General features: G+C 50.2%; 1 protein-coding gene across 2 annotated transcripts in view; it reads left to right on the plus strand.

Moving 5' to 3' along the window:
* LOC120852508 (integrin alpha-11) overlaps positions 1–12,969 on the plus strand; it is a 139,096-nt gene that overhangs the window by 85,035 nt on the left and 41,092 nt on the right. For both annotated transcript variants that reach the window (XM_040225785.1, XM_040225784.1), the window contains exons 8-10: positions 562–706; positions 1,044–1,209; positions 2,733–2,803. In XM_040225785.1, coding sequence (XP_040081719.1) covers positions 562–706; positions 1,044–1,209; positions 2,733–2,803 — 382 coding nt within the window. The remainder of the gene's footprint in view (positions 1–561; positions 707–1,043; positions 1,210–2,732; positions 2,804–12,969) is intronic.

Below are 12,969 nucleotides of genomic sequence, written 5' to 3' on the forward strand. Positions count from 1 at the left end.
ATACACTATTGATACTATGTCTAAAATAGATAACTCATGAGAACCTACTGTATAGCACAAGGGATGCTCTGTGGCGACCTAAATGGGAAGGAAACCCAAAAAAGAGGGGATATGTGTATACATACATGTATGTATATGTATACATACATGTATGTATGTATATATGTGTATACCCAGGGACCAAACCCTGATCTCTCACATTGCAGGCAGATTTTTTTACCAGCTGAGCCACAAGGGAAGCCCACAGACTGTATATATATAGCTGATTCAATTTGCTGTATAGCAACTAACACAACGTTGTAAAGAAACTATACTTCAATAAAAATTTTTTTAATTTTTAATAAATAAATATAAAGACAAGCAGATTTAAGACCCATCTGAGCAGCCAGTGGACAAGTAGTCTGGGTGTCTCAATCCAGCTTCTTTGGTTTGAGGTTCCAGCAGTTGTAGAGTTGCCCTGAGAGCTTAGCCCTGGCTCCCGTGGCCTCGCCTCTGCAGGAGTTTGGGGGGTTGCCCCATCTTCACTTCCCTCTGTGACCCTCCCCTGTGCTCGGGTTCCAGCTCAGAGGCTTTCCAGAAGGGCGGAAGGAAAGGGGCCAAGAAGGTGATGATTGTTATCACAGATGGGGAGTCCCACGACAGCCCGGACCTAGAGAAGGTGATCCAGCAAAGCGAGAGGGACAACGTGACCAGATACGCCGTGGCCGTGAGTCCTGGCCCCCCACCCCCCCCCATCCCTACCTTCTAGAGGCTTTGCCATCAACCTCCTGGGGACTCTGCGCGTGGGGGAGTGTTTGCTGGCCAGGGAACTACACATCCGGGCCCTCAGATGGGCCTGTCCTTCTTACGTCTTCATAACAGCTGTGGGTTTTTTCTTCCCTCCATTGCCAGGCAGGCTCTGAAACCTCAGAAACTGGAAAACACCTCCAAGCCTCCCAACCCCAGCATCCTAGCTTAGAGCAGTTGCTCCAGCCTGCCCTGGGTGTGTGGGGGAAGTCTGTGCCATGTCCTGTCTGTCGCCCCTGCCCCCTGTTCCCTGGCAGGTCCTGGGCTACTACAACCGCAGGGGGATCAACCCAGAAGCTTTTCTGAACGAAATCAAATACATCGCCAGTGACCCCGATGACAAACACTTCTTCAACGTCACGGATGAGGCAGCCCTGAAGGACATTGTTGACGCCCTGGGGGACAGGATCTTCAGCTTGGAAGGTGAGCACTGCTTCCTGAGAGGTGCTCGTGGTCCTGGGCTCCTGGCAGGCGAAGCCCACGTGAGGGAAATCCAGCCCCACAGGGACTTCCTTGATGGTCCAGTTGTTAAGACTTCACCTTCCAATGCAGGGTTCCATCCCTGATCCGGGAGCTAAGTCCTGGCCAAAAAACCAGAATATAAACAAATGAAGCAATATTGTAACAAATTCAATAAAGACTTTAAAAAATGGTCCACATTAAAAAAAAAAAAAATCCAGCCCCACAGGATGAGAGGGTTTAGAAGTCTTCCCTTCCTGATAAACCCCAGTGCTCCCATGCTGGACGTGAGGCTCCACAGTTTCCAAACAGCCTCGAAGTCTGGTTTTGCTGATAAGCTCCTCCTTTTACAATGGAGGTAACTGCAGTTCGGAAGGACTAAATGACTTCCCAGAGCTCCCGCCACTTGGGAAGGAATTGGGGTTTGAATGAGTGTTGCCAGATATAGCAAATATAAAATACAACATTTGTGGCAGACATACTAAGAAACCATTCACTGTTTGTCTGAAATTCAAACTTAACTGAGCATCCCGTATTTTATCTGGCAGCCCAAGTTGAGCCCAGCTGAGCCCGACTCCACAGCCTGAAACACTCACTCCCCGAGTCTTGCCGCCTCCCACCCCACCGTTTTGCAAGTTTTCCTCAGACTGTCTCGCTCCTTTTGATTCAAACTCCAGTTTTGATTTGCACAGGGCTCCTTTGCACCATGTATTGCTGCAGGGGGGCCTTGCCATACTGGATTCTCTTCTACCATATGGGAGGAGCGTCAAAAGAAAGAGAAGGCAGCATAGCATCCCAGAACCCGAGCAGCCTGCTCTGCATTGGAAATGATGAGCTACAGACACAGAAAAAGAGAAAAACTAGCCCTCAAAAACGATGATAAAGGAACAGAGAGTAGGGACCTGAGTTTGACCCTTACCCTAGAATTAAACATCCAGATCAGTGAATTTATTTTCAAAATGTTTGCCCTGTGTGTTAAGAACATTGTCTACATCGACACGTCAGAGCCCCTCTTCGGGGAGGAGCTTTTGACACACATGGGATTCCTTGTGCAAATCTGTGGTGGTGACAACTCTTCCTCCTAAGGGTCGATTTACAGTTTGGGAACCATCCAGAGGCATCTGGAACCGAATCTGGTGAATAGTAGGAATGGACAAAGTGGGAAATTCCATTTTTTACCAACAATGTAGGTGATTTCTTTCCATGCACTTTTCTGGATCTTTCCCCTATGTTGACACTCTCATAGTATGCGTGCCCTGTAATATGAGGTATTCCAATCCCTTTGCAGCAGGGTTGCTAATAATAAACCCACATGGCCACCTGGAAGGGGCCTGCTGTTGGGGTGGATGAGCTGGACTCAGACCTGGGGCCCTGTCTCACCTCACTGAAAGTGCCTCCAGGTCACAGATGCTGGGGACTGAGCTGCAGACATGTCTGGCGCTAAAAGTCATGCACGCAGCTGACGTCTTTCGGTCCCTCTGTTTTAGGCACGAACAAGAACGAAACCTCCTTCGGGCTGGAGATGTCTCAGACGGGCTTTTCCTCTCATGTGGTGGAGGTAAGGATGGGTTTAGAGCTGCCCTCCCACGCTCTCACCCTCCTTAGCTACCTAGGTCATTATCCTGCCATTCCTGGGCTGTCTCTCATCCCCCTTGCTCTCTTTCTTGGAGTCTCTCTGCCTCTCGGCTCTGTGGCTAGAAGAGGGACATCCAGATCATCAATTTATAATTAGCTGTCTCAAGCCCTCTCTGTGCAGGGTGCTGATGGGGACATGTCCCTCAGGACTAAGGTCCTGTTTGGTCCAAAAGAGCCTGGTGCAAAAACCAGGCCAGAGTGGCAAAACCCGTTGCCTGGGCTCTAACAGTGCCCTGCATGCCCGAGGTGGCCTGTGTGTGAGGGCCCAGCCCTGTGTCCATGTGGGCAGAAGTCCCAGATGTGCTCCAGCAGGCGGCCCACAGGGGCCTCTCAGAGTGCAAGCTCGGCGTCATGTTGCAGGGGTCCCAAGCAGACCCGTGGTGTCACCAGCATCGGGCTACATCTGGGGCACGTGCTTCACCTGGATCCGATTCTCAGGATGGGGCTGAAACCTCACAGGATTGCCAGAGGGGCATATGCATGCATGCTCAGTCACCCAGTCGTGTCCTGCCAGGCTCCTCTGTCCGTGGAATTTTCCAGGCAAGGATACTGGAGCGGGTTGCAATTTCCTGTGCTAGTGGATCTTCCCAACCCAGGGACTGAACCCACGTCTCCTGAGTCTCCCGCGTTGGCAGGCGAGTGCTTTGCCGTTCAGCCACCTGGGAAGCCTGCCAGAGGGGCAGAGGAGTCCGTAGCTGTGAGCACGCCTTACTTCTAAAGCCGTTTGGAGGTAGAGCCCTGCCTGAGAGTACGTGTGGGGAAAGCCTGTGTTGCTGGTATCAGCACACGCCCCTGTGAGCACACTCCGGGCTGACATGTGCCCTGGGTTTGTGCGTTGTGCTCTGCCCAGCTGGCCCCATGGGAAGGGGTCATGCCTCCCAATCTGCCAGAAAAGGCCTATCGGTCCATCCCACTTCTACCTCACTTTCACTAACCCCCTGAATTCTCCCCACTCCTCTGTGAGGTGAACGTGGCAGGGTTCCTTATTCCCAGTTTCCAGGTAAAGAAGCCATGTCCCGGGAAGGCCGAATGACCTGCTGAAGTGACGCAAGTGAGAGAAATATTAGCCTCATGCTGTCCCCCCACACTGAGCAGCTGTTCCATGAGAGTGGGTGGAATCTGAGGGGGTGCTGAGTCAGAGATCCCAGATCGGAGGGGAGAGGGATGGATGCCCAGCACACAGCGGGCAGATGGACGGAAATGCGGCTCACGCTCAGCGTTTCCTGAGCTGCATCTGGACTATCTCATGCCCATTGAATACAGCAAGATATAAATATTACTGCTCTATATTGACAGTAGTCATGCAATATATGCCAAGCACTTCCATTTTTTTCCAGAAAATTTCTGTGCCTAATTCATGCTCAAAAACAGCCCTGCAGAGTCGGCAGACGGTAATAGTTGTCCCATTTTAGGTGGTCACATTAGCAAATCTTTTCAATGCCTTTTCTGTGCTGGGCCCTGTGCTCCATCCCAGGAGGTACAGAGGCAAGAGCCCTGCCCTTAGGAAGCTCCCAGTCTGAGGGTAAGGGGCTGCATACCAGGAGGGGCAAGGGCATCATTCATTCACGCAGGTCAGGCATCAAATTCTGTGTTCCAGCCGGACTAGCCCTGGACTCCTGACTCTGGAGTCAGGGCTAGTTAGAAAATGCAACAGAGAAAATCAATTTCATTAAATCCGACAAGCATTTGTCAAATGCAACTAAGATATCAAAAGGAAGCGGAATTTATTCTTGCCACATAGGAGTCAGCCTGAAAACAACGCAGAACAGCAGTCCTGAACTTAGAGAATAAGATAAGAGAAACTACAGACTTCTCCAGAGCACAGGTGTATAACTTCCGGAGGCCCGCCCATCCATGGAGCCCTGTAGAGACTCCCTGCTCAATGGGGAACCACGTGGACCCATCTAACACTCATCAAGGCCGTGTGAGGCACTTCCCTGGTGGTCTAGTGGTTAAGACTCTACATTTCCACTCCAGGGGGCACTAGTTTGATCCTTGATCAGGGAATTAAGATCTGCATGCATGGTTTAGCAAAAACAAAAACAGCCCTTGCCAAGGCTGTGTGTGATCAGGGTTTTACAGAAGGAAAGGCCCAGGCTAAGGGAAAGGAGATTCAGGGGAGCATCAGGGGAGTCTCGGGCTTGGACAGGCCCCTGAGGACAAGGATTTCAGCAGCCATGGATGGCAGCAGGCAAGAAAAGAGAGGAAGTTATACTCACAGGACTGGGGGAAGGCTGAGCACACACGGGGGCCCAGCCTTGATGGTGGGGACAGCAAGAGAATGAGAATGAGAGAGAGAGAGAGAATGAGACAGCAAGAGAGAGAGAATGTCCCATGTCTCCGTCTTCCATTCCAAGGTCAGTTTTTGAGCATCTCCCCTTGGGCCTGGCTGTGTGTGAGGCACTGGGATATATAGAGATGAAGGTAACATTTCAACTGACAGCAATTCATAGTCTAGTTGGGGAGCTGCTGCTAAGTCACTTTAGTCGTGTCCGACTCTGTGCGACCCCATAGATGGCAGCCCACAGGCTCCTCTGTCCCTGGGATTCTCCAGGCAAGAACACTGGAGTGGGCTGCCATTTCCTTCTCCAATGCATGCATGCATGCACGCTAAGTCGCTTCAGTCGGGTTTGACTCTGTGCGACCCCATGGACAGCAGCCCACCAGGCTCCCCTGTCCATGGGATTCTCTAGGCAAGAACACTGGAGTGCATTGCCATTTCCACCTGGTGGGCTGCCGTCTATGGTGTCGCACAGAGTCGGACACAACTGAAGCGACTTAGCAGCAGCAGTTGGGGAGAAAGACTCCTAAATGATAAGTTCAGTCTCCTGCTTCCAATATTATGATCTGTGTGTGCCCAGGAATCAGGGAATCTAGAGAGAAGGAAGGTTAAGACAAGCTTCAGGGATTTGGGGAAGTTTAGCTGCACCTTGACAATGCCCCAAGCAGCAGAATATGTCAAACAAAATGAGTTCTTGCAGGATCAATAGAGTTCCTCTACTGCAAAGGGGAGACCAGCAGCTCAGGACCTCAACTTGTTATTGAGGTCAAGGTCATCAGCTGCCTCCTGTAGCTTCCTCCACATGCTCAACTCTTGTTCTCTTCCCCTAACTGGAGAAACTCAGGAGGCACCTCCCCACCTTGTAGATAGAAACCCCAGTTCTGTCACCCTGTGTCTTGTTTTCAAATGACAGACATCTAGAAGCTTTCTTCTGATAAGACTTAGAAAAATACAATGATTACATTTGAATTTGAGACTCTAAGACTTTTTAAATAATTGTTTAAATAAAATCCTTCCAAATCCAAAGGATTGGTGAGAGTGATGGTGGCCTGTCGGCACTGTGACTGGCCATTGTGTTGCTATTTTAGGGTACAGAGGTTTTCCAGTGCTAGGCTGGTCATGCCATCATAATTGGCCACAGCCGTCCTGTCCTTGGGAGTCCAACCCCACAGCTCTCAGGATCAGTCAGACCTCTCTGGGGATTAGGGACAAGAAGGTCCAGCCTCTCAACTTTGCCCAGAACAGGTCCTAAGCCTGAGTGAGTACATCTCTTGGGTGAACCTTGGGGCTCCATCTCCTCTGGAAACACTCCCTAGACAGCCTCAGGCAGCTGCTGCCTGTAAATGTGCTGAGTCTTCAGTTGTCCTGGGCCTGTTGAGCTCTGTCAGAAGGAAGGATCCCTAGTCCTAAGGGAAGGACCCATAGAATGTTCACAAATGACAGAGGAAAGGTCAGGTCTGATCACCTGGTCTGCTGCCATCTTACCTAGCAAGGAAAGCAGGCTTCAAGTTAGGAGGGGCAAAAGCAACAAGAGATAGAAAGGACCAGAGTCCAGATTAGGAGATCCCCATATATCCCCGAGCCCCTGGATGAACCAAAGCTCCAGGCCATAGGCATTATTACATTCCAGCATGATGGCCAGAAGTCAGCTGGGAAAACCAGGAACCCAGAGCCCCAGGGAACTCTAGTCCTGATTAGCCAAAAGGAGAAAGAATATTCTGGAAATTACCATCAGCAAAATGAGCTATGGATGCCTGGCCAAATTTTAGAATGGATTTGTAAGCCAGTGGTTCCATTAGCATTTGGAAATGAATGTGAAGGTCGCTGAGAGCTGGAGTGGCTTCTGTTAGTGCTGGCTGCTTGCTGAGGTGATGAACTCCCTGTCAAGCTGGGTAACCAAGAAAAAGCTGCATGAATCTGCCAGAAAGCTTGCAGAAGAGATCCACAGCTCTCAGTCTATAATCCCCATGGGCCACAAGGGGAAGGTGTGGTAGAAGGGAGAGGACCATAAATAATTGATGCCTGTAGTGATGGCTCTCCTGCATTGCACTCCGTAAATTTCCCCAACATCGAAAGTTTACAGAAGGAAGCAGTTTTATTAGGGTGGACCTTATCTACACGAAAGACTTGGCCACTCACCCAAGATGAGAACAGAGTGTTTTTTCTTTAAATTACACATGATGGTCTAGGAGGACCAGCCTTAGTTACATTTGAAACAGCCTAAGTGTGGGGTGGGGTGTGGGGTGGGGGGTTACCCCCCGAGACCAACAGCCCCAGCCACCCCCTGCCTCTTCAGCCTGTGCCCTTTTCACCAGCCCTCCTGGGCTCATGGACCAGATAGCTAAGTTTAGGGGTGATTATGTAAGGTTCTCAGCTGCTGAAGCCTTAAAGTTGTCATCTTTCCTAAGGATTTTGCATTTGAACTCGTTTTGCATGTCTTATTTAATCAAAAGTAGAAGAAACTCATCCATAATGATGAAATGAGGGGTTGACAGCTAAAGTCTGTAAACTCCTTTTGAGCCCCCTTAGCTCTAAACGGTGGATTCTTCCCCGGCCAGCTCTGGGGCAGGCAGCCAGGGCTGCCCCCATGAGGCTGAGGCCTGCTGCCATGCTGTTCTGCATTCTTTGCAAGTTGACCCCTGGTGGCAGGAAACATTCCTGGTTCTTTGAGGTCCTCAGAAGCCCAGCCCCAAGTCCTAAGGCTGTGCCCTGGTGCCAAATGCCCCACTCCTGGCCATTGTTCCAGGACCTCTGAGTAGAAATAACCATCTCTCTGATCTGGAATGAATAGTCAAGTAAGAACATGCCCTTTGATCCTCCGCCCCCTCCTCACTGCCCCAGCCTACAGCTTTCAGCCCCACGAATGGTGCAGGGCCCCTCTCCACAGAAAGACTGAAGGCCCATTTCTGGGTCTTTCCTGCCTAACCCCGTCTCAATATCCAGGCACTGATCCCTTCCTCAGGCTCCACTAGGCTTGTTGAAAACATCTTCTACCAAGAGAATCTGAGCAACTAGTTAAAGCATCATCCACCCTCTTAACTGTGTATTTGCCTTAGAAGGTACTCTTGGGGACAGAGTCCTGACCTCCCTGTGGCCACTCTGGTAATGGACATGTGGGTGAGGAAGCCATAGGGGAGCCTGAGGGAGGAGACCAGCACCCCATGCCCTCTAGGTGGTCTCCCTGTGAACAGAACCACCATGGGCCACCTCCATCGGCCCCCGCAGCCCTGCCTCTCCAACATCAAGAACTGGTATCATCTGGTGTCCTCATTCCATTGCTACCAGGCCAGAGGAGAGCTCTGTCTGGCTGTGTGGCCTCAGACAAATCGTTTTGCTTCTCTGAACTTCAATCTTTGAGCAGATGTCTGAAAAACGCGAGGAATTGAATCTTGAGGCTTGGAACTTGAAGTGTGCATTTTGAGATTTCCTAATAAGTCAGAGGGCTTCTCAGGTGGCTCAGTGGTAAAGAATTCGCCTGCCAAAGCAGGAGACTTAGGTTCGATCCCTGGGTCCGGAAGCTCCCCTGGAGAAGGAAATGGCAACCCACTCCAGTATTCTTGCCTGGGAAATTCTATGGACAGAAGATGCTGGTGGGCGATAGTCTATTGGGTCACAAGAGTCAGGCACGACTTAGTGACTAACCAACCAAGAAGTCAAGGAAGGTTTTCTTAAAATCCTTCCCTAACTCTGCCATGTACGCACCCACCCCCTCAGCAGGCCGCCCCTCCTGTGGGCCCTCAGAATAGGCTGTCCTGGCCTCTACCAGATCACTCCTCACAGACTCATCTGTAGGTCCAACTTGACTGTGAGATCTGAGGACCCCTGCCTCCCTGGAAGTACTTTATGGCTGAAGTAATGAATGAGAGGAACTAACATGTCAGTTCAGTTCAGTCGCTCAGTCATGTCCGACTCTTTGCGACCCCATGAATTGCAGCACCCCAGGCCTCCCTGTCCATCACCAACTCCCAGAGTTCACTCAGACTCACGTCCATCGAGTCCGTGATGCCATCCAGCCATCTCATCCTCCGTCGTCCCCTTCTCCTCCTGCCCCCAATCCCTCCCAGCATCAGAGTCTTTTCCAATGAGTCAACTCTTCGCATGAGGTGGCCAAAGCACTGGAGTTTCAGCTTCAGCATCATTCCTTCCAAAGAAATCCGAGGACTGATCTTCAGAATGGACTTGTTGGATCTCCTTGCAGTCCAAGGGACTCTCAAGAGTCTTCTCCAACACCACAGTTCAAAAGCATCAATTCTTTGGCACTCAGCTTTCTTCACAGTCCAACTCTCACATCCATACATGACTACTGGAAAAACCATAGCCTTGACTAGATGGACCTTAGTCGGCAAAGTAATGTCTCTGCTTTTGAATATGCTATTTAGGTTGGTCATAACTTTTCTTCCAAGGAGTAAGCGTCTTTTAATTTCATGGCTGCAATCACCATCTGCAGTGATTTTGGAGCCCCCAAAAATAAAGTTTGACACTGTTTCCACTGTTTCCCCATCTATTTCCCATGAAGTGATGGGACCGGATGCCATGATCTTCGTTTTCTGAATGTTGAGCTTTAAGCCAACATTTTCACTCTCCTCTTTCACTTTCATCAAGAGGCTTTTTAGTTCCTCTTGACTTTCTGCCATAAGGGTGGTGTCATCTACATATCTGAGGTTATTGATATTTCTCCCGGCAATCTTGATTCCAGCTTGTGTTTCTTCCAGTCCAGTGTTTCTCATGATGTACTCTGCATAGAGGTTAAATAAGTAGGGTGACAATATACAGCTTTGACATACCCGTTTTCCTATTTGGAACCAGTCTGTTGTTCCATGTCCAGTTCTAACTGTTGCTTCCTGACCTGCATACAGGTTTCTCAAGAGGCAGGTTAGGTGGTCTGCCATTCCCATTCTTTCAGAATTTTCCACAGTTTATTGTGATCCACACAGTCAAAGGCTTTGGCATAGTCAATAAAGCTGAAATAGATGTTTTTCTGGAACTCTCTTGCTTTTTCCATGATCCAGCGGATGTTGGCAATTTGTTCTCTGGTTCCTCTGCCTTTTCTAAAACCAGCTTGAACATCTGGAATTTCACGGTTCACGTATTGCTGAAGCCTGGCTTAGAGAATTTTGAGCATTACTTTACTAGCATGTGAGATGAGTGCAATTGTGCGGTAGTTTGAGCATTCTTTGGCATTGCCTTTCTTTGGGATTGGAATGAAAACTGACCTTTTCTAGTCCTGTGGCCACTGCTGAGTTTTCCAAATTGGCTTGCATATTGAGTGCAGCACTTTTGCAGCATCATCCTTCAGGATTTGAAATAGCTCAACTGGAATGCCATCACCTCCACTAGCTTTGTTCACAGTGATGCTTTCTAAGGCCCACTTGACTTCACATTCCAGGATGTCTGGCTCTAGATGAGTGATCACACCATCGTGATTATCCGGGTCATGAAGATCCTTTTTGTACAGTTCTTCTGTGTATTCTTGCCACCTCTTCTTAACATCTTCTGCTTGTTAGGTCCATACCATTTCTGTCCTTTATCAAGCCCATCTTTGCATGAAATGTTCCCTTGGTATCTCTAATTTTCTTGAAGAGATCTCTAGTCTTTCCCATTCTGTTGTTTTCCTCTATTTCTCTGCATTGATCGCTGAAGAAGGCTTTCTTATCTCTTCTGGCTATTCTTTGGAACTCTGCATTCAGATGCTTATATCTTTCCTTTTCCCCTTTGTTTTTCGCCTAATATATATGTAGTCCTTATTGGCTGCCAAGCTCCCTGCTAAGGATTCAAAATGCTGGTTCTCACAACTATTTACTGAACTGCAGAATAGTCTCAGGACTATTTACAACTGAGGACCCTTAGGCTAGGTGAGAGAGAGGAACTTTCCCAAGGTCACACAGCTGGAGGCTTTGGAGCTAGAAGTGGAACTCGAATGTTTAACACCAGAGATCACAGTCTAATCCCAGGCCTGGGATTACTCAGCCTACTGACCATCTGGGTTGGGTACTTCTTTGCTGCGAGGCTGTCCTGTGCGTCATAGGTAGGCAGGAGCATCCCCGGTATCTACTCACCATAGCAACCCCAACACCACCCCGGGCTATAACTACCAAAGCTGACTTCAGGCATTACTAAATATTGCCTGGGGGCTAAGCCACCCCCAGTTGGGAACCACTGTTCTAGACTATGTGGCTTCCTGTGCTGGGCATGTGGCCCGACCCTGGCTGGGAACAGGGACGAGCAGGAACACGGAGTTTGGGGAGATCTGGTCACACACCAGGGAGCACTCAGCTGAGGTGGGAAGGTAATTCTGCTGCAGGACTGGTCAGAGGACAGCTGAGAGCTGAGCTGGTGGGATCCGATGGTGACGGCTCAGGCAAGTACAGGTACAGTTCCTCCTCAAGGAGGGCACACACTTGGCCTCAGATCTTCTGGGGGCCACCAAGCCCATGTCCTTATTTCTGCACAGAGAGCCAGGAAGGTCAGCTGCCACCCAGGCGCACCCTGGTCATATCCCCGGGAACCTCGCCGGGAAGGAGGCCGTAAGTGAGAGAGCCAGTGCCGGGCCTGGAGCGGAGAACACGGAGCTTCCCCATGACGCCCTTCTGTTTGTTTTCCAGCTGGGCTTGAATGCCTGGCTTCTTCTATCAAATCTTTGGCCCTTTCTTCAGCCCCATGCTTCCAGATTTTTTCCAGACTCAAAAGGTCTGGGTTTTCCCAACTGGGAAAAGATGGTGACCACCTGTGGTTTGCCTTGGTGGCCTGGGCTTGCCCTCTCAGCCAGCCCACTCCTCACAGGGCACCCTGTCCGCAGCTGGGCCCCAGGAGACCCTGCTCGGCAAAGGGCCTCCCACTGGGAGAGCAAGCCTGCCTGCAGCCACCGCCAGGTAGACTGGCAGAAGGTCAGGGCCCAGAAGCCCTCGGCCCCCCAGTGCTGCCAAATGCAGAAGTTCCGACGGAACTGCCAAGCCCCACCGTGGTGAGTCAGCATCGGTCTCCCCAAGCTGAATCCCAGGTGCCCAGTGAAGCCAGGCCTTCTCAGTACATCAGAGGTTTCCAGTCATCTGCAAAGCCAAACATTCATCTTCAAAGGCCTCCCCAGGAAGCAGACTGGCCTGCTGTCATATTGCAAGCAGAATCTAGAGGCTTCTGTGGAAGCCAATGAGCATTTTTTCCCCTCTGGCCAACTCCATCCCAGCCCTGCCACTGACTTGCTGTGTGACCTCAGGCAACCCCTTTTCCCTCTCTGAATCTTGGGTGCTCACTAGTCTAGTGCAGATAATGACTGTCCTGCTGGCCTCCCACAAATGGGTGACTGGAGGAGAAAGGATCTTGCCAAGAATGGAGCACACCCCAAGAGTGAGGAATGTTGGCAGGAGTCTCTGAGGCCCTGGCCTGGATCCTGGCCCCGACAGATTGTCAGGCTCTCTCCCAGGCTGCAGCGCCCAGAGTAGGAGAAAAAAAGCTGATGAGAAAATGCGACATCAAACACAACCGGGCACATCAGACTCGCCCAAGAGCGGCTTATGTTTAGCTGTAAAAACATCCTGTCTGAACAGTCACTTCAACCTCTAAAATATTAGGACTTTAATCCTCATATATGATCAACTTGACTCTTGAAAGTGGAACCTTGGAAATGAGAAAAGGAAGCATAGCTTATTACAGTTCCCAATCTTGCCCCCTCCGCCACCAGTGATGAAATCAGTGCTGAGGCCTCTGCCTGTATGTTTAGTTACGGCGCTGTTGTCCCCAGGCCTGAGTCACATTTTTCTACTGACCCCCTGTCTTTGGTGGTGGTGGTTTAGTCGTTTGGTCGTGTCTTTCTC

The sequence above is a fragment of the Oryx dammah genome, unplaced genomic scaffold, assembly GCF_014754425.2.
Source record: "Oryx dammah isolate SB20612 unplaced genomic scaffold, SCBI_Odam_1.1 HiC_scaffold_26, whole genome shotgun sequence".
In the NCBI taxonomy this organism is placed as follows: Eukaryota; Metazoa; Chordata; class Mammalia; order Artiodactyla; family Bovidae; genus Oryx; species Oryx dammah.